The 20,154-nt window shown below is 56.0% G+C and overlaps 8 protein-coding genes across 8 annotated transcripts; 4 read left to right on the top strand and 4 right to left on the bottom strand.

Annotated features, from left to right (window-relative positions):
- Positions 1-10: 10 nt before the first annotated feature.
- B0I36DRAFT_382806 (uncharacterized protein) lies at positions 11-983 on the top strand (the record flags this gene model as incomplete). Its single annotated transcript, XM_046160937.1, has 1 exon — positions 11-983. Exon 1 carries the CDS (start codon positions 261-263, stop codon positions 981-983), a length of 723 nt encoding a protein of 240 aa, XP_046013631.1. The 5' UTR covers positions 11-260.
- B0I36DRAFT_320061 (uncharacterized protein) lies at positions 680-2,681 on the bottom strand. Its single transcript, XM_046153503.1, has 5 exons — positions 2,281-2,681; positions 2,105-2,218; positions 2,028-2,044; positions 1,828-1,978; positions 680-1,772 (listed from the first exon to the last, which is right to left on the bottom strand). The coding sequence occupies exons 1-5, from the start codon at positions 2,446-2,448 to the stop codon at positions 1,170-1,172; spliced, it is 1,053 nt and encodes a 350-aa protein (XP_046013630.1). The 5' UTR covers positions 2,449-2,681; the 3' UTR covers positions 680-1,169.
- A 3,901-nt stretch (positions 2,682-6,582) lies between these two features.
- Positions 6,583-9,314, bottom strand: B0I36DRAFT_100711 (uncharacterized protein). The gene is made up of 3 exons (XM_046147708.1): positions 8,405-9,314; positions 7,183-8,336; positions 6,583-7,086 (listed from the first exon to the last, which is right to left on the bottom strand). Exons 1-3 carry the CDS (start codon positions 9,107-9,109, stop codon positions 6,984-6,986), a joined length of 1,962 nt encoding a protein of 653 aa, XP_046013629.1. The 5' UTR covers positions 9,110-9,314; the 3' UTR covers positions 6,583-6,983.
- A 477-nt stretch (positions 9,315-9,791) lies between these two features.
- Positions 9,792-10,412, bottom strand: B0I36DRAFT_320057 (uncharacterized protein). Its single transcript, XM_046153502.1, has 2 exons — positions 10,190-10,412; positions 9,792-10,115 (listed from the first exon to the last, which is right to left on the bottom strand). Exons 1-2 carry the CDS (start codon positions 10,404-10,406, stop codon positions 9,973-9,975), a joined length of 360 nt encoding a protein of 119 aa, XP_046013628.1. The 5' UTR covers positions 10,407-10,412; the 3' UTR covers positions 9,792-9,972.
- Position 10,413: 1 nt separating this feature from the next.
- On the top strand, positions 10,414-11,928 carry B0I36DRAFT_320056 (pseudouridine synthase). The gene has a single exon (XM_046153501.1). It carries the CDS (start codon positions 10,561-10,563, stop codon positions 11,656-11,658), a length of 1,098 nt encoding a protein of 365 aa, XP_046013627.1. The 5' UTR covers positions 10,414-10,560; the 3' UTR covers positions 11,659-11,928.
- Positions 11,929-12,230: 302 nt separating this feature from the next.
- On the bottom strand, positions 12,231-13,043 carry B0I36DRAFT_240488 (ERG2/sigma1 receptor-like protein; the record flags this gene model as incomplete). Its single annotated transcript, XM_046149765.1, has 2 exons — positions 12,231-12,598; positions 12,689-13,043. 2 exons carry the CDS (start codon positions 13,041-13,043, stop codon positions 12,231-12,233), a joined length of 723 nt encoding a protein of 240 aa, XP_046013626.1.
- A 195-nt stretch (positions 13,044-13,238) lies between these two features.
- B0I36DRAFT_100687 (uncharacterized protein) lies at positions 13,239-14,223 on the top strand. The gene is made up of 2 exons (XM_046147706.1): positions 13,239-13,958; positions 14,016-14,223. The coding sequence occupies exons 1-2, from the start codon at positions 13,506-13,508 to the stop codon at positions 14,184-14,186; spliced, it is 624 nt and encodes a 207-aa protein (XP_046013625.1). The 5' UTR covers positions 13,239-13,505; the 3' UTR covers positions 14,187-14,223.
- A 1,114-nt stretch (positions 14,224-15,337) lies between these two features.
- Positions 15,338-20,127, top strand: B0I36DRAFT_430178 (uncharacterized protein). Its single transcript, XM_046162526.1, has 2 exons — positions 15,338-19,527; positions 19,619-20,127. Exons 1-2 carry the CDS (start codon positions 15,707-15,709, stop codon positions 19,734-19,736), a joined length of 3,939 nt encoding a protein of 1,312 aa, XP_046013624.1. The 5' UTR covers positions 15,338-15,706; the 3' UTR covers positions 19,737-20,127.
- Positions 20,128-20,154: the final 27 nt, after the last annotated feature.

The raw sequence follows: 20,154 nt of genomic DNA, 5'->3' as shown, positions 1-20,154 counted from the left end.
GTTTAGCCCCGATTGGCACACCTCGTCATACATCACCTTGGTCTGAAATGCTTCAAATCATCCACCAAGCGGACAACAATCTGTTCTTGCCCTCACGCTCAAGATCGGCTCTGATCCGACACTGTCTAGCAACCAGTCAGACCTAGGCCCGAGCATCTCATCCTGGGCGCAAGCGCACCTTCTCTCCCTGTGCTAGCCAGACAGTCGCTCTCGCAATTCTTCCAGCCGACAACAACAAAAGAAGAAGAAAAAAAAAAACCATGGCCTCCTCAGATCCCACACAGCAGCCGCCCGCGGGCCCGACACCAGCGTCATCCTCCTCCTCCTCCTCCCCCACCAACACCAACACCGACCCCGCGGCCGCCGAGGACGCGATCCTGCACAACGTCGCGCTGGGCGTGACCCCGATAGCCCTGGGCGCCATGTTCCTGCCCCCGCGGCGGTTCGACCTGCGGCTCGTCATCCTCGGCGGCGTGGCGCTGTGGGGCACGAACCAGCTCGCGCTCGACTACACGGGGACCTCGACCTTCGCACGCATGGGCGGCCGGCTCCAGAGCATGGCGGGCACGGAGCTGCCCGAGAAGGCGCAGCGCACGCAGATGCTCATGAGGCAGGAGCGGGAGCGGCGGGCGGCGGCCGCGGCGGACCAGGCCAGGCTGGACGCTGCGGGGCGGTATAGCGGCGGTGCTGGTGCGGGGGAGGGCAAGAAGCAAGGGGGTGGAAGAGGAGGGGTGGAGGAGGAGGAGGAGAGGAAAGGATCGCTCGAGGCGATCTGGATGGGCGATGCCGAGGAGGATTGGAAGGAGAAGAGGGCGCGGCGGGAGCGGGAGGCTCTGCAGGAAGGTGGTGGTGGGATCTGGGGGCTGATCATGGATCACATCTCGGACGTGCGGAACAGCGGCAAGCAGAAGCGTGCGGAGGTCCTGGCGGCGAGGGAAGAGAAACACAAGCAGGAGGAGAAGCAGGACCAGGAGAAGAAGTAAAATGTCCGGGTGGAGCAGCAAAGCCCAAACTTGTAAGTTGAGTGTATGATATGTGTATGTCGGCAGAGCGGTGGTCAACCCAGTATGGTCTCGACCATTTACTATCTGTCTGATTCTTCGTCCTACATGTCCCGTGTATACTTGACGACGTAATTGCCCTCCAACGCCGAGCATGTCATGTCATTATCACGCCCCCTTCGACTTGTCCTTGTACAGGTCGCCATAGGACGCCTGGAGGCGCATCTGAAGATGCTCTTCTGCGGTCAGGACCTTGCGCTCCGCGTACGGGTTGCCCTCCTTGGCCTGACTCGATACGCCACTGAAGTTGCGGACACGCTCGCTCGGGACTGACACTAGCGGAGTATCGTGCGCTGGGTGGCAGAAGAAGACGAGGGAATAACGCGGGTCGACACTCGATTCACCGTGTGCCGCCTGTCCGGGCGAGAACGACACTCGGTGCACAGTACTCCGAAGCAGGCCATTGGTCCAGTACGACAGCAAGTCGCCAATGTTGACGAGGATCGGTGGTGATGGGTCGTTCTCGGTACCAGGAGGCGTGACAGGGACGGGGGCCCAGGTATTTGATGGTGTCAGAATTTCGAGACCTGCTTGACCGGGGATCCGGAAGAGCAACGTCACAGAACCATAGTCGGAATGGGCACCAGCTCGAACGTCGCCAGCTTGAGCGTCAGGGGTCTCGCTTGGTGGAGGATAACGGAGGAATCTCAAAATCGACCCCGATGGCTCGTCTGGGTTGTGTGCAGCCGTGAAAAAGTCCGCGGGCGACACCTAGCTTGCGATCAGCCCAGGTATCGGATATCGCTTCCTCCGCCTGGGAACGTACCTCTAGACCAACCCCAAACAAGAACAGGAGCTTCCGGCACAATTCATGACATGCGTCTCGGAAGGAGGCAAGCTCGGCGTGATGCGCCTCCATCGACGCAGGGACGGGTTGGGTTGCTCTGCCATCTTTGAACGGCCCAAAGTTGAATGCCCTAGCACCTCATTAGTCCAAATCAATGAGAACGTGAGTTGAGCACGCACTCTTTAAAGTCACCGACCTGGGACATACGTATTAGCATCCAAGCAGAAGGCCAACGAAACTCGCCATGACAACTTACACGCTGCGAGGCAGGGTCAAGGGTCTCAGAGTGCATGCCAGACCAGCCCTGGTTGTTCTGCTGGATGCTACATCGCTGCTTCTCTTCCAGCGGCGACTCAAAGAGGAGTTTTGACTGCAGGTTGGAACAGTGTCAATCAAGTGGATCTTGGTATGGATCATGCTTGGAGCTCTAACCAGCTCAAAAGCTTTTTGTATCTTCTCGGCAGAGATATCGCGGCCAGTGTTCTTGATGTAGATAAAGCCGTGCTCTGCAGCAGCAGCGACGAGGTGCTTGGCGATGTCCCCCTGGTCACCCTGGGTAGCCGAAATGTCGATGATGGGGATCTGCGCGTTGCCTGCCATGGTTATCAATTCCGCCTGGGCGACTTAAGGACCTTGACTGAATGTTGGTAGGGCTGGCAGCTCAGCTTCCTGCTGGGGCCGTGTCAGACAGCCCGCCAGCTACGAGAGGTGAATCCGCAATCGGACGATAAAACAAGTTGCTGCCAAGCTCTAGGCTGATGGAGCGAGCCTTTTCGTTGATCGCTCGTCCGCCTTTCACTTTCATGCGTGCATGTCACCTCAAAACCGCCAACACAAGCCCATAGTCTGCATTCTTTTATATTTTGCGAGATCCCAGAAGAAATCTACCGGATGATGGACATTATCCATGTCGTGCCTCGTGGGTTCACTTGAAATGTTCAAATTCTCTATAGATGGTATGTTTCGCCGAGGATGGCTTCTACGTGGTCTTGACTTAGAAAGGCTCTGCAATAAGAGCGGTCAGTGCGAGCTCTCTGAGCAGTAGCCCTGAGAAAAGCATCGTCTATGGTTGTGACGGGTGGTCCCGAGGGGAGTTCAGATACCAAGCCCGTCATGGATGGATTCATCGCGGGGCCACCACTCGCGTGCCCTGGAAGGCGCCTTGGAGGGGCTCGGCCAGCCAAATGGAGCTGGAACAGGGACTACGGGCCCCTCCAGGGGTAGGCGGCCGGGAGGTTGCGAGTACTGCTGAGGGGACAAGTAATGAGGTGCGGCGCGGAGTGCAGCCGCCTGCGTACCAAGTACCGGTACATGACCCTTGTGGGCCTAGCGGCAGGCACCCGAGCAGAGCTCGCCCACCTGGGTGACCTGGAGCTGGTTGGCTTCTGAATGTGGCGGCGCACACTCGAGCATTGAAACAGCCCTTTGTTTGTGTCCCCAAGTGCCTCCCTCTCACGACCTGTGCTTTGCGCACCCACCTTCTCTTCACCAGCACTGCCAATCGTCACACGAGCAGCTGCTTCCGTGCCTTGGCTTGTCTTGCACGCCCGGTGTCTCGAGCCCGTCCTCGCCATCACCACTCCCCGACAGCCCGTCCACGACTTCGCCCAGTGTCGGCACGCCAACCGAAGCTTCCACGTCCCTCGCGTGGGCACCATACGTCGACCTCACCTTGTCGCAAGCCTTGCCTGCTTGCGCTAGAGGCATCTACTCCGTCGCGCCGCTTTCGCCCCATACATTGGATACAAATAGCGTTTACCAGGACGAACTGCTTCGCCTTCCGCGAGCAGCTTCACCACTAGCAACCCCATATTCGGAAGGTAGCCGTGGAACAACATGCCGAGTGAGTGCTCTATGCCATCCGTACACGAATCCAGGGGCCAGAGCGGGACTTTATGGTGGCGCACTGTCATGGGCGGCCAAGAGAATTCTGGAGCAATCGGCTGGACGACCGCAACTGACATGAATTTCCCCTCAAGCTTCTGTCGAGGACCATTGGATCAATGAGCAGGTTCAGTAAGCAGACATGGCCACTTTCCCCTTGTACCATTACACACAGTTCTGACATACCTCTAGACATGCCGACGTGAGCCAGCTTGAGGACTGTGCCATTGCGGTGGACGCCTCTTTCTACCTCCAGCTCTTCCTCGACAACTCACCGTTCCATGAGCCGCTCCTTCCAGCCCTTGGTGGCCTGACCGGTATCCAGACACATATCGAAGCCGATCTCGACAGTTGGAAGCAAAACAAGACGATACCGTTCTTCATTTTCAACGGCCAGTCCATGGTGGGCCAGGATGAGGTTACAGTTCAAAGAGGGAAGCAGGCCATCGTAGGCACTGATGAAGCATGGGGACTGTACTTCCAGAGCCAAGCCAACGAGGCCGTGGCCGCGTTTGGTGCGCATCGCGGAGCTTACCTCGTTCAAAACCTGTTCCCACTCCTGCAGAGCATTCTGAAAAGTCGCGGTCTGCATTTCCTGGTCCCGCCCTTCAACGCCTCAGCCCAAGTAAGTTGTGCCACGATCTGACAGGATAGTGACTTTACTAACGAGGTCAGATTGCCTACCTTGACATGATTGAGTCAGAGCAGTGTGCTGCCATCATGGGTTCACAAGAGCTGCTCCTTTATCCCATCAAAGACCACGTCATCCGCTTCATTGACTGGGATGCTGGCAAATTCTCGGCGATTTCCAAAAAGAATCTGATCAAAGCCCTGGGGGTCAGCGATCGCATGTTCACGGATGCCTTACTCATGACTGGTACGACTTTTTTGCCAGCATTTCCACCGCTACAGGACCCAACCATTACGCCCCGCCAGCGTTCAAGCATTCAAGATGCTGTCAATATGCTCCGCACATCCGACAAGGCAGTAGCCAATGCCTGCGCATCCTTCAACGACATACTCCAGGCCCGTGACCCAAACTGGCTGCAAAAGTACCGCAAGTCACGCATGGCTGTCGATCACTTCATCTACATCGACGAGAGCGGAGAGGTCAAGGTCCACGACTATGACCACCTGACATCAGACAACTGGGAGTATCTCGGTTTGCAGTTACCAGCTGAGATGCTGCATTATCTTAATACTGGACTCGTGGGGGCTCGTACACTTGGTTGGATTTCGAGCAACCAGGTTGTCGTCTTCCCTACACTCGACGGTGTAAAGTCCGAGGAGTACAGGCGGCTGGTCACGACACAGCTGATGCCATTGAGGGAGCAGGGGATTGCTTTGCTTCTCCCAAGGCTGCACCGTGGCGTCCAGCATAAGCCGCTCAACGTCAAGGTGTGGTATGATGACAAATACTCGCACAGAATTGAGTACAGACCTGGTGAGAACCCGACGATGAAGAAAGTCAACATGTGGACTGCGAAGGAGGAGACGATCAAGCAACACTTCCCAACTGCTGTGCAAGGCTCAATCTTCTTTGAGGTCACGTCTCTCAAGAACGAAGCGTTCGTCAAGAGCACCGTAGCAACGGAGAAGCTCAAAGGAATCGCCTCTGCCAACGTCATTACATCTCTTACCATATGGCGCTTCCTTCATCTGCGTGGCTACGTAGATGACAGCCATTCTTTGACCGCCTGGGGCCGGGCATTGGCCACATCTCTCGAAGCGCTTGAGCCAACAGTCAAGAAGTATAGCGCAGTGACCGGACTGTACGAGGCAGTTCTCCTGGCGTTCGAGCTGCTGCGCTTTGATCTACTCAACACACGGAATCAGCATCCAGAACTCAATGGCTTGCCCATGAACGGGTCGGACGACGACAAAGCCAGCCTATTGCTGATCTCTCGCTGCGCCATTCTTCTTAAATTACGTCACCAGGCCAACGGATACACGGGTCCATTGAGCAAGAACTTCTTGTCCTTTAGATCGCTGAGTTCCTCTGTCCGCGAAGCTGGACGTGACCTTTTGGAAGCAATTGTAGCATCCATGTTCCTCTTTGCACACGCCAAGCGAGATCGAGATGACTATCTTGACATCGGTCAAAGGTAAATTCTACCTGCGCTTCAATCTATTGTCTGTATGCCTAATAACTGACTGTCCTCCTAGGATACCTTTCTTGTCAGACACTGATGTCGCCCTTGGCATTGCTGTTAAGACTCTGCTGGACGATATCCACCCCAATGACACTGCGGAACAAAAGCAGGCAAAGAAGAACGACTTCCCCGGAAAGTTTGTGCCGTATGCGACTCACTTTTTCGAAGACCTGGATATTGCGTGCGAGTTCTTCGGCGCAGTTCATGCAGGTGTCAAGACACTGGAGAAAGAGGTGTCATCTAGCGATCGTGCGGCGTGGGACAAAGCGGCCGGGTTCCTCAAGCTGCGCCGATAGAGCAGATACGTTATGGCTGGTTACCTAGGCCGGCAAAGCTTTCATCGCTTGATGCACCACGAACCCCCAAACCCCAAGCGAAACTTCATTAGGCGACGCGTACTACTCGATCCCTCCCTACAAGGCATATCTTGTTGAACAACGGAAAAAAGCGGATTATCAACAACCACATCAAGAAAAAAGCTGAGTGGGTTCGTACCAGTCGGTAGTGGGCATTCATGACAGGTTCCTCCTGGCTGTGATCTAGGCCGAGAAGCTGTGCTCTGAGGTAGTAATGCAAGGAGACCTAGAAAAGACGATCAGCCAACATAGCGTATCGTCCAGCTGAGCCATGGGGCCAGGCACCATACGCAGCAATACTACTTGGAGGGAGACCTGCACCACGGGTCTTCAAGACAGGAATAAATAGCAAAAAGAAGCACGACACATCACCAAGCACGTAAAAGCATGAAAAGTGATGTGTTCCAAATTAGACTCTCCTGTTTATACTTGACATATTTTTCCGTCTAGGAATACAGGCGATGGCTTCCCCATCCTGGCAGGTTTCTTGTTCTGTTTGTACTTCAACATGTACTCATACACACGATGTGCGGTGTTCTGGGCGCTCATTACCGAGGTCTAATGCTGGCTCTAGATGTATAATAGCGACTGGGGTATCATGATTTAACAAATCAAAAGAAACAAAGACGGGGCTCTACAGTTGGCCATGAACAACGCCTTGATGGATGTAATCATGCCATGTCCCAATTAAGGGTCGACGTATCCGAGCCAGGCGGGCCGCCACATAACTGACCCAGACCAGCTAGATGAGCAAGCTTCGCTTGATCGGTCTCGGCTCGCCGTCGAGTGAGGGCTCTTTCAGTGGCGGTTCTCCTCCTAAGCTGCGAATCTTTTCAAGAAGGTGGCTAGACAGACGGGGTCCATGGTTAGCGTTTTTTTCCATGACAACCGTACTGCGTTGCTGTGATTGCGAAAGCCCAGCAATGGTGAAATAAACGTACTCGATAGGCAAATGACCCTTCTTGCCCTCCTGCACGGCGAGGTTGACGCGGCTCGTCTCCATCTCCTGCATCAGCTCCCTGGCTGCCCTCTCGTGCTCTTCGTAGTGGTCGTTGATGGCCTTTTGGCCGTCTTCGTCGTCTGCGCCACGCACGACGAAACCGCAGTCGGGTTCTTCGCATGTCCAGGTCGAGTTTGGCCCGCTGGCAAATGTTGATGGCAGGTTCTCAGCAGTCACCACCAGCTTCGTCAGAGGACTATCTGGCACTTCGTCATCGTCGTCAGATGACGATGAAGCACCACTAGCGTGCTTGCCCCCCAGAAAGCGGGACTTCTTGCGCCGTTGTGCAGGGCCGCTGCCTACATCATCACTGTCGATGTCCATCTCGTCGTCAGAGGCGAAAGCATCTCTTGGGCGCTTTTTGCTGTACACCGGGCGCAGCCCAGATTGCTTCCCTCCTGTCCGGCCAGGGTGTGGCAGGTGCTTGCCTCCTGAACTAGGCTGTGGCGTTCGGGGCGCGCTGTTTACTGCAGAGGCCCGAGGTTTCTTTTGCCTTCTAACCAGGTTGATGATCTTCTCCTCAGTAATGTTCTCAAACGCAGGTCGAGTCTTCACGTTCTGCTTGGCCCACTTGTATAATTGGCTATCATGCCATTCTTTACCCAGCCGCTGGACGAGATCCTCGGCGTAGTATTCGCAGACTTCCTTACCGCCGCCATAATTAGGAATACTGCAGGACAGATACACCTTGGTATGCCACGATTTGGGCAAGATATCCTTGCAAGCTTTTCTTTGGGGATGTCCCCCCTGGAGAGCGTTGATACTCTCGCGCTCTTCTTCGAGAAACTCAAGTAGGGCTTCGAGACCCTTTTTCACGGGGTTTGCGGCATCCGCCATCTCGACATCGGCTTTGGGGGCACTTGCGTCGCGCTTTGGACGGGAAGCGAGATCTCGGTGCTTCGATTGTGTTTCCGACGCACTGTTGGCAGATTCCTGACGAGAAGCTCCACGGCTCCGCCGAGAGCCACCAGTAGCTTCGAGTGATGCCGACTTGATTCTATATCTAGGATCTGCAGGATCTGCAGCCTCGAATCCCGGTACAACCAGGGGTGCATTGTCATGGACGACCCTGTTGGCCAGTCGCTCCAAGACATCCTGAGATCGGAATCAGCTTTCGTATTCAGCACAATCGTGCAGGAGCGTGTCGCGTGGCTTTGTCTTACCGGGTGCCTCGACGCCAGCCACTTGTAGAATGGTGAAGACTTATTCTCGAAGTGGGAGAGGAAGAAGATCACATTGTCATCACAACGTTGTATGGCTTCTGGAAGAGTCAAGCCTTCGCCTTCCTGGACAGCGAAATGGAAGAGCATCTCGTTTATTTCAGATTGAATGTCGGGGCGCGGTTTCCTCTTGCTGCTCTTCTTCTTGCTCGACGCAGCTGCGAACTGATCGACCATTGAATAGTACAGCGATATCGACTGGAACATGGCATGGGCGATGCCCTTGTATTTGTCGCTCGGGACGATCTCGTACCAGCCTGCTTCGCCACTAGCCCACAGGACAGGCAGGGGAGGGCCGTTGTCCTCGTCCTTGAGCGCGACGGCGAACGAGGCACTGTTTTCGATCTGGACAAAGGCGTCTCTGCACTTGCCTGGCCGCGCCACGAGGTATTTTTCCTGGTCCTTGTCGAGTGCGAGCTTGCCACGGATGATGAAAGGCCCTTCGAGGTCGACGCTGAGCTGATTGGCCATGCGGCCGTGCCTGTCATAGACGGTGGCATCGACAAGGAGGAAGCATGGCCATTCGTCGCTGTGGTACGAAGGCGGCACCTTCTTGAGGACGGAGCTTTCTTTGAAGTACGGGACAGCGGACTCGTCGACGGTGGCGACCGTCGAGTTGGACAGCGCTCGGCGCCGGCGGGCCACCATGGTGAATACAGGACGTTGTGAAGGCGGGGTAGACGGAGGACGGGAATCGGCCCTGGTGGCTGAAGGCCAGGGACAGTCAGCGGGGAGACGAGTCTCGACTCATGGAGACGGTTGTGGCTGAGGGAGAAGTCTGGGCTCGGCGGGTTGCGTGTAGCAGGCGAGGCGGCACTTGGGCGACGATGTCGAAGTGAAGGTTGGTGCTGAGGTATGGGCTTGGTGGGCGACGGCAGGCGACGCCGAGGTGATATCTTATCGTCAAGTCGCGCTTGCTCATGCAAACGCGCCTGCGTCTCCAGGCCAGGGCGGGCTGCGTTAAAACGGGGCAGCATGCCAGATCAGAGGCATTGGCCACTCAGAGGAGAGTCACCCTGGCCAGGCGTAGAAGGTGTTTGTGACAAAACGCCATGACAAAACATCTTTCCTGCAGGGCAGCTCAGTGTACTTGTTCATGCAAGTCTATGCGACCCAGAGCCGGAAGTGGTATATCGACCATTTCTTGACCGACTTGCAGGACTTCCACAACCTGTGAGCTCCATCATCCTGTGCGCCAGAACCAGAACGCTGTAAGTGTCTCTGGCCAGGGTTGCGGTGGACCCTGGCCCGCGTGGGGGAAATGCTAGTGCGAGCTAATGCTGTGGAATGGCAAGCGGCCGCGCGACTGGCTCTGAAAAAAAAGTCCCAGCATGTCAATGATCGCTCCTCCCACCTTTGTCTAATACAGCCCAGTCTACAGCCTCGATCCTCTCACCATCCATTCACTGTCGCATGCTTCCCGACCATAGTATGCTATAGAGACAACCCCTAGGCGACTCGCCACTCCTCCTCTACACAAGAATGTGCAGCCTAACGCCGTTGCACAAGTTTTAAACCCCCCAGGCTGCCTGCTCCAAGGGCATGGCCGTCGCCCGTCTCCTGGGCCGCCCACTCTTCACCACATTCACACACTTCACTAGGATCGCCAGCATGGCGACCTCCTCCAAGCCATGTGTCGTTGACGGCGTTTTCGGTTGGTCATGCCCTCGTCCAGACCTGCTCTGGCGGCAACTTTCCCGCTGGCTGACTCTTTCAATTACACCCTAGCCATCAACAAGCCCATAGGCATGAGCTCTGCCCAAGTCATTCGTGACTGCCAGCACCATTTCAACCCCTCGGCCCACTTCAAGAGCGCCATGGACGAGATGCAGAGCGCCCGCGAGGCCGAGTCAAACACAAAGAAGAAGCGCAGAAAGATGAACAGGCTGCAGGTCAAGCTGGGCCACGGCGGCACTCTCGACCCTCTCGCGACAGGCGTCCTCATTCTCGGTGTCGGCAAGGGAACCAAGTCGCTCCAGGGCTTCCTCGACTGCAAGAAAGTATATGAGACGGTGGTTCTCTTTGGTGCCAGCACCGACACCTACGACCGAGTGGGCAAGGTCCTCAAGAAGACTGCCTACGACCACATCACGAGACCCATGGTCGAAGAGGCTCTCAACTCGTTCCGTGGTGAGCTTGACCAGATGCCTCCGCTATACTCGGCACTCAAAATGGAGGGGAAGCCCCTCTATGAATACGCGCGTGAGGGAAAGCCGATCCCCCGGGAGATCGCCACCAGAAAGGTTGAGGTGGTGGAGCTCGAGCTTGTCGAGTGGTACGAGCCCGGCGCGCACAACTACCGCTGGCCCGCGGACGAGGCCACCAACTTTGAGCGCAGCTTCGCAGAGCAGGTTTGGAAGATTGGCAAGCAGCAGGCCGAGGGCAAGAAACGGAGCCCCGAGGAGGAAGAGCAGGAGACCAAGGCACTCGAGGCTCACGAGGACTTCAAGCGTAAGGCCGACGAGAAAGTCGATGCCCTCATCTACGATAAGCCCAACAAGCGAAGGAAACCCGAGTCTAACGTTCCGTTGATGTCAGGAGCGCTCGGTGACCCGCCGCCGCAGTCTCCCAGGCCCGGTAAGGGCTCCAACCTCATCCCGCCCTCACCGGACCCGAACACGCCGCCGCCCTGGGATGACAAAGGCCCGCCTGCGGCCAGGATACGTATGAAGGTGACGTCTGGCTTCTATGTTCGTAGCTTCTGTCATGACCTGGGCGTGAAGGTGGGCTCAGCTGCCATGATGGCCGAGCTTGCAAGAAGTACGCAAGGAGATTTCACTGTCGGGGGCCCCACATGCCTCGAGTACACAGAGCTCGCCAAAGGGGAGGCTGTGTGGTCGCCAAAGCTCAATGCCATGCTAGAAGATTGGAATAGCAAGAAGAAAGACGGTGGCGCGACTCAGCCGACACGCGCTCAGATCCATCACCCAAACAAGCACCGGACTCCGGGATCGCCAACTCGACACAAGCGCAAGATGTCCAACGATGCCACAGGCATTGCCTCGCCGAAGCGACCGAGGACTAGCCAATCACCGGCACACCGTGGCCGATCGCGGTCCCCGTCGGCATCGCGAGCGCTTACGACCCAAGCCAACGAGCAAAGTGTCGCTGCCCCAGCTGAGGAGAAGAAGAAAGACATTGATGAAGAGTCTTGGAACGGGTTTGAGGACCCCGTACCCGCTGCTCGTGCGAGCTGAATCGAGGCGCTTTGATCTAAAGGACACTTCGTCCATGCAGAGATCCGCACCGAAAAGCCCACTCAGCACATATATACAACCCTTTTGAGATATGCATGGGAATGGCGTTACAAAGCGTATTGATGTAGAGGCAGCCATAACTTCCCCGCAGAGGTTTCGGCATGATAGATGCTAGATAAGACAACAATATACCACTCTTCGCATTCGATTGTAATGCCCACGTTTCACGTTTAATTTTCTCACAATCGAGTCCACTGCAACAACAAGTATGGCCATACGCAAAGCTTTGGAAGTGACATGGTCTATTCATATTAACATTATCGCCATACATCCTGTATTCTATGTTTTACACAAACAATGTACAAGAGATCACTGCCAGGATCTCGAGTTGGCAGGCAAAAACTGCCATGCCCTAGACCACTCCTTGACTAGACCCTCAAGAGGCACACGAAGGTACGAAGGTAGCAACGAACAGGCTCGGCCGCGGCGCCACCTTTCACCAATCCCCGGGAGTATGATGATCCCGGAAACTGTAAATACGCTGCGTGCTTAGAGAGCACTAAGCAGCTCCCCTAGAGCTTGCCGCGAAGCAGGTTGCCAATCATCTCGCGGCCGGTGATGCGCGTGGTCTGCCACAGGGTCGGGAAGTCGAGGGTGCTCGAGAGGCCGTCGGCGAAGCCGAAGAAGAGCATGGGCGGGATCCAGCCGCGGGCGTACTCGAGCGCGAAGCAGCCCGTCTCGGGCATCATGTACTGCTTGACGGTGCCGCGGCGGAGGTGGTGCACGTCGCCGGCCTTGTAGATCTCGGGCTTGTACGAGCCAGGGGCGTAGGCGTACTGGGTGCCCGTCAGGATGTGGAAGAAGTCGTCGGCCGTGTGCCGGCCCGTGTGGCCCTCTGTGCCGATCGGGGTGCCAAAGATGATGAGGTACTCGGTGATGCCTGTTTGGATGATGTGAGTAAAGACCATGATTATGATGTTGGGGGATTCCTGGAATAACAATGGAACGGGATTTTGGGGGAAGAACTGACTAGCATGGAGGAGGTACATGCCGCCCATGGCACCACCCGCGTTGTTGAACATCCACTCGGCGCTGACATCGTGGGCTGGGTTGACGTGCTTGGGGTGCTTCTCGGCGAGCTCGTCGACGATGTGCTTGACAATGGCGGCCGTGTCGTCCGGGTAGAGTGCCACGGCGCGCTTGGCGAGGTCGTGCAGCTCGCCCGTCTTGAAGATGTAGAAGCTCTCGAGGTTGCGCTCGAGCACGTAGACAATCGGCGTGAAGATGCCGATGAAGATGCCAATCCAGGTCAGGATCTTGGTGAAGCTGCAGTTGCAGCAGCCAGAGGCCTTCTTGGCACCGCCGCTCTTCTTGTTGGGGGCCATCTTTGGTGCGGGTGCGACGCTCTGGTAGGCAAAGGAATGTGAGGTAGCCGGCTTGTTTGGAACGGGAAAGAAAAGAAGCAGACAGGGCACGACAATAAGCAGGGCAATCGCGAGATGGGAGATTCGGGGCGTTGCAGCGCGATGGAAATAAAAAGCGGGTCTGAACCCCTTTCTGGGTGGCTTTTCGCGGGGACCAGCACTGGTTCCCAGGACGCCGGTCCTGTCAGGTCAACCGCGACCCTTGCAGATGCAGGGCCCGCCAAACAGCTCCCAGGCGGGCAGAAAAAATAGCGTTGGTGACCTCATGCCCACGCCTCGGCTTTTGAGGTCAGTGACACCAAGCAACAGCAATATCACAGCAGCACCACAACCAGGAATCCCCAGCCACCCCTACAAGACGCTCTGTATAGGCCCGCGGCCGCTGTCACAGTACCACGCTCTCTCAACCTGCCAGCCTCCACCATGGCTCAAGTCGCAGTTCCTGGCCAGCTACTCGGCTCAACCGACAAGTACATTGCCGGGCCTGGTACCCACGTCCGCGAGTCCAACCTCTATGCTTCTCTGCTCGGCACTGTCGCTGTCGCGCAGCCAGACAAGGCGCCTGGCCCGTCTAAGCGGCTCAACAGGATCATCAGCTCGCAAGCTGGGCCCCTGCCGACCATCTCGGTCTCACGGCCGGGCGCCGTGCACGAGAAGCAGCGCGAGGTCCTGCCCGAGGTCGGCAACATCGTCCTGTGCCGCGTAACACGCATTCAGCCTCGCCAGGCCACTGTTGCCATTCTGGTTGTGGGCGATACTGTCCTCGAGGCCGACTGGCAGGGCATTATCCGCGTGCAGGATGTCCGTGCTACCGAGAAGGACCGTGTCAAGATATATGAGAGCTTCCGTCCCGGCGACATTGTTCGAGCCCAAGTGGTAAAGCACCTTGATCATCCCCAATGGCCAAACGCGGGTAGCTGACATGTTCAACAGATTTCGCTAGGTGATCAGGCTAACTACTACCTTGCCACTGCCAGCAACGAGCTCGGTGTCATCATGGCCACCAGCGAAGCTGGAAACACCATGTTCCCCGTCAGCTGGAAGGAGTACAAAGATCCAGAAACTGGTCTCAGTGAGGCGAGGAAGGTGGCAAAGCCCTTCTGAGCAACCTTGGATAGCGGTTGAAATCACCTGCAGTTCGCTCTGGCTGTGAAATCAGTGATGCAAGGACCTACGGTCACACCGGACAACTGCTTTCGGTTGCGGAAATGCCTCTGACTGATCGAGGTCTTATACTCGGCCGTTCAGAGAAGCAGCTTCGACAGTCCAAAGCACAGCATCCTCCGACTCCAGCCGGCGCCGTAGTGGGCCGCGAAGAGAAGCAGACCCTTTCACACACTCTGCCATACGAAGAGTCCTGGTCAGCAACTTCACGGGCTCGGGCTCGGGCTCGAGTGGCACGCAAATTCTTCCATTGCTTGCGAAATCCTGCTTTTACCATTCGCGGAAACTCAGCCGCAGCAATTTCATCAGATGCGGACAGCTCGTGAGCCGTTCTGAACAACAGAGTCGTGCTGGCACGGAGCTCTCAATACGGCAGTCGTGGCGGTCTGCACCGCGTAACAAACACACAGAATACGGCACCACTCTATGAAGATCGTCCTCGGAATGGGTCTGGGTCTTTGGCGGGGAGAATCGGTGCAGTATACATTTTGTGCTCACGTACCTTACTGCCGCATGGGAGCTGGGAAACTAGACGAATGTGGCAAACAGGCCAGCGGCCATGTTACGTTATCGGCACTTGAAGTCATAATGGGCATGGCTCCTCGGCATCGAGAGGATAGTACTCGACGCCGTGTTACAGAACCGTGTGCGGGCCGCTAGGCACCAGGCTACAACAATTGTACTCTTGCCTTGGTGCAGATGCCTGGCTGCCTCGTGCAGTCTAGTCTGTAGTGACGTTTCTAGATCGACTGCGAGCGCATCAGTGAGACTAATTCAATCAAATCAAATGCATCGTAAGTTGTATGGGAGTTGTGCAAAATAAGAATACATCATCTAGAGAAGCAAAGAGTTGATCTACATATAAAAGTGATCCTTCGCTAGGCGGGACACTGGCGGCCAGCGCAGATCAGGTCCCCTGGATCCGACGCTACGGGAGCCACATTTCCTAAGCGTGCACTTGGAGGAGCTGAAGGCCGCCAAACCGAGCACTTGGCATGTGCCAGGGCCCTGGGGGTGCCTGTGTGACACAGCAAATGCGCACTTGATCAGTGGCATGTGCCTCACAAACCCGTTGACGTAGCCTGTCCACAACCTCCCACTCTACACAATCAAGGAATTTGCCTGCGCACTCGATCAAGCGCCTATTAAGAGTGCATCAGACGCCCCTATAATACGACGCTGTATACCGCAACGACGATTCCAGTGCTTTTGGGTACTATATTTGGCGGCAAGCTCGACTCGGCCGGAAACAATAGCGGCGCTACCGCATCGACTACTTTGGCAGGCACACTCTAGTCGCGACGCCTCCCCTTTGTCCCAGCCGTCGGGCAAGCTCCAACGGGTCACAACAGAACCACCTGCCACTACGAACGCAATCTGCACATCGATCAAGACGACCACTGTGAAGGTCGACACCTTTCACCGGCTGTGTTGCATGTGCGCATGATCTGGCCGCGGGCATGCCACCTTCACACCCCTACCGCACGCCAGAACCACCCGACTCACCTGTCAACGACTCCGATTCCGATGCAGACCTAGATCTTCAAGAGCTCGACCCGACAACTTCGTCACAGACAGCAGCCAGCTCGGCCCAGCGGGCTCCGCGCATCGCGCTGCGAAACCTCCGCATGGGGGGCCTGAGGCGGTCCGGCAACAGAGGTCGCGGCTATGGCGAGGCCGGCGCCAGACGAGATGGCAATGAGGATGCGATGGGGCTGCTCGAAGACGACGAGGGGCAGCCAGGCCGATACTCCGACGGCAGTCGCCGAGCCGACGACGACGCGCCTCTACTGAATGAGCATGGATCCCGCTCTCGAAGACGGCCCTCTTTCGCCAGCGATCGCCTGGCGAGTATAGGGTCGACGTTGCGCCTGCCGAGCTTTCTTTCCGTAGCGGGCTCCCAGAAGGGGGCCCCGAGTCCAGACGATGCGGACGATGCCGAGGAAGACGATCCCTCAGCATCTCGAGTTATATCAGTTGGAGCAGCGCAATCCGTGCGCTTTCCCCCGAATCTTATATCAAATGCGAAATATACCGCTTTCAGCTTCCTCCCCGTCACGTTATACAACGAATTCTCTTTCTTCTTCAACATGTACTTCTTGCTGGTAGCTCTCTCCCAGGCTATCCCCGCCTTGAGGATAGGCTATCTTTCGACGTACGTGGCACCCCTGGCGTTTGTGCTTATCATCACGATGGGCAAGGAAGCATACGACGACATTGAACGGCGGCGGAGAGACAACGAAGCGAACGCGGAGCCATACCAGGTCTTGCAGTTCAGCAAAGATCCTCCAGCACGCGACCAAGCCGGCCGAACTGCGCAGACGCTGAAGTCATCCTCGCTGCGAAATGGACGGCGACGTGCTGCCCTGAACCGGGACAGATTGGCGGATATACAGGAGGAAGAGGAGCGCGCGGAGGGTGAGGGTATTCATCAGGCATCGTCCTATGTGACGGAAGTAAGCAAGAAGTCTCGTGACCTAAAGGTTGGAGACGTTCTGAAACTCAGCAAAGGCCAACGAGTGCCGGCAGACATCGTCATCCTGAAGTGCATCACTGCGGATGTCACCCCGGCTACCGAGGCGACCCCTCAGAATACAGGCACTGAGTCGCTGCTGGTCGACACCTCAGAAACTGACGAAGCGGGCTCGCACACTTCGAGATCCAGGAAGGGAAAGGCGGCTGAAACCACGCAGTCAGAACCTGCGAGCGAAGGTCCTTCTGGTGAGACATTTATCAGAACAGATCAGCTTGATGGCGAGACAGATTGGAAGCTACGTCTGGCGTCTGCCCTGACCCAGTCCTTACCACTGGAGGAATTTGTGCGACTCCGCGTAACCGGCGGCAAGCCTGACAAGAAAGTCAACGACTTTGCGGGGACAGTCGAGCTCTTACCACCGAGGTCCGCGCGTCGGAATTACGATGTGGTTGAGGGCGAGGAGGAAGACTCGAGCTCGGCGCCCCTGTCGATTGACAACACCGCCTGGGCAAATACTGTCATTGCATCACAAGCGATCACACTTGGCGTGATCGTCTACACTGGTCCACAGACCCGATCCGCACTTTCCACCTCAGCCTCACGGTCCAAAACCGGCCTGCTCGAATTCGAAATCAACTCTCTGACCAAGATCCTCTGTGCCCTGACACTGGCCTTGTCCATCATCCTTGTCGCTTTGGAAGGGTTTGGCAATACTGAGGGCAACATTTGGTATGTCAAGATCATGCGGTTTCTGGTTCTATTCTCGACCATTGTCCCCATCAGTCTGCGCGTCAACCTGGATCTTGGAAAGAGCGTATATTCCTGGTTTATCCAGAGGGACCCAGGTATCCCTGGTGCTGTGGTGCGCACAAGCACGATCCCGGAAGACCTCGGGCGCATCGAGTACCTACTCAGCGACAAGACCGGTACTCTTACGCAGAATGAGATGGAGATGAAGAAGATCCACGTCGGCACGGTTTCTTATGCCAATGACGCCATGGACGAGGTCGCAGCCTATGTCAAGCATGGATTTGTCAGTACGACGGCAGATAATTCTCTAGTGACGCCCTCGTCTACATTCACCACAACAGCGGGAGTCACAGCGACACGGACGCGGCGCGAGATCGGTACACGGGTGCGAGACGTCGTTTTAGCCCTGGCCTTGTGCCATAATGTCACGCCAACGACAGACGAAGAGGATGGTCAGATCGTTACTTCGTACCAAGCCTCATCGCCAGACGAGATTGCCATCGTGCGGTGGACAGAGTCTGTCGGGCTTCGATTAGCATCTCGAGATCGCAAGAGCATGGTACTTGAGTCTACAACCACAGGGAAGCCTGTGGTTCAAGTGCGAATCCTGGAGGTCTTTCCATTCACATCTGAAGGCAAGCGCATGGGCATCATTGTTCACTTCTACGAGCACTCACAAGCTTCACCGCCGAGCTTGGACTCGGGAGAGATATGGTTCTATCAGAAAGGCGCCGACACGGTCATGAGCAAGATTGTTGCTGCAAATGATTGGCTCGACGAGGAAACTGCAAACATGGCTCGCGAAGGCTTGAGAACGCTTGTGGTTGGCCGCAAGAAGCTCGCACTCAGCCAGTACCGCGAGTTCTTGGCGGCATACCAGGCAGCATCTCTCGCAATCACTGGTCGCGATGCTGGCATGCAGCAAGTGGTTGCACAGCATTTGGAACACGATCTCGAATTGCTCGGTGTCACTGGTGTTGAGGACAAATTGCAACGTGACGTCAAGCCGTCTCTCGAGCTCCTCCGGAATGCCGGCATCAAAATCTGGATGTTGACAGGAGACAAGGTCGAGACGGCAAGGTGTGTTGCAGTCAGCTCGAAGCTTGTTGCTCGCGGGCAGTACATCTATACGGTAGCACAGCTCAAACGCAAGGAGAATGCCCAAGACCATCTCGACTTCCTCCGCAGCAAGACCGACTCTTGCTTGCTGATAGACGGCGAAAGTCTGACTCTGTTCCTTACGCACTTTGGGCCCGAGTTTATCTCCGTGGCTGTACGCCTCCCCACGGTCGTCGCGTGCCGGTGCTCGCCAACACAAAAAGCCGACGTGGCGCGACTGATCAAGGACTTCACCAAAAAGCGCGTCTGCTGCATTGGCGACGGTGGCAACGATGTATCTATGATTCAGGCCGCTGACGTCGGTGTTGGTATCGTCGGAAAAGAAGGACGCCAAGCTAGTCTTGCTGCCGACTTCTCCATTGAGCAGTTCTGCCACCTCACCAAGCTTCTCGTTTGGCATGGCCGTAATAGCTACAAGCGCAGTGCTAAGCTCGCCCAGTTTGTCATACATCGCGGTTTGATCATTGCCGTATGTCAGACCATGTACAGCATCGCCATCAAGTTTGAGCCAGAGGGTTTGTACAAGGACTGGCTCCTGGTTGGTTACGCCACGGTGTACACTGCCATGCCTGTCCTGTCTTTGGTGCTGGACAAGGATGTCGACGAGAACCTCGCCAACCTGTACCCCGAGCTTTACAAGGAGCTGACCTCTGGCCGCTCGCTTTCTTATCGGACGTTCTTCGTGTGGGTGGCAGTCTCGATCTACCAGGGCGGCATGATTCAGGGCCTATCGCAGCTTCTGACCGAGGTGGACGGGCCGAAGATGGTTGCCGTGAGCTACACGGTCCTCGTGCTCAACGAGCTGCTCATGGTCGCCATTGAGATCACCACGTGGCACCCGGTTATGATCGCCTCGATTGTGGGCACGTTCCTGATCTACATTGCCTCGATTCCTTTCCTCGGCGGGTACTTTGACCTTGACTTCCTACTGAGCTGGTGAGTTTTGTGTTCCCCTCTCTTTTCTGGTTCAGTCTCCATGCCGCATAAGTAAGTAGGGCTCAGTCGCTGACATTAAGCTTGGTCGCAGGGGTTTCCTATGGCGAGTCCTTGCTATCGCCGCGTTGTCTCTGATTCCTCCGTATGCAGTCAAGCTCATTCGGAGAACGATGAGGCCGCCCTCGTACAGGAAAGTGCAGGGGATTTGAGGAGCCATGCGTCAGCTTCGCGCGCATGTTCTTGGAGGAAAAGGTAAAGATGGGCAGAGTTTTTGGCTATCGAATCAGTGACGAAAGCATAGTTTCCTTTTTAACGATGAGCATTTTCAGTGGCGTCCTTGTCGTGGTTTCTTTCATGTGTGGTCATGGAGAGGTTGGTAAGGAAGGCGGTGGTCCACGGACTGTTGAGCTGCTGGCCGAGTTGTTTTGCTTTTGTACGTAGTCATGACTTTACATACATATATATCTCTGGGTATCTTGCCGGCTGGGGTGCGAATTTACCTCTATTCCATCACTCCTGGCGCCGCTGTAAAGGCGAAAGAAGTGTGCTGACAAAGCAGAGATGCCGCCCAAGACGGACTCTCTTATCTACAAGTGACGCATCGCTTCCAGGGTGATAGAGGTTGAG

The sequence above is a fragment of the Microdochium trichocladiopsis genome, assembly GCF_020744255.1.
Source record: "Microdochium trichocladiopsis strain MPI-CAGE-CH-0230 chromosome Unknown B0I36scaffold_4, whole genome shotgun sequence".
Taxonomy (NCBI): domain Eukaryota; kingdom Fungi; phylum Ascomycota; class Sordariomycetes; order Xylariales; family Microdochiaceae; genus Microdochium; species Microdochium trichocladiopsis.
The sequence above is the reverse complement of the archived record's forward strand: the minus strand, read 5'-3'. Positions and strand labels throughout refer to the sequence as shown.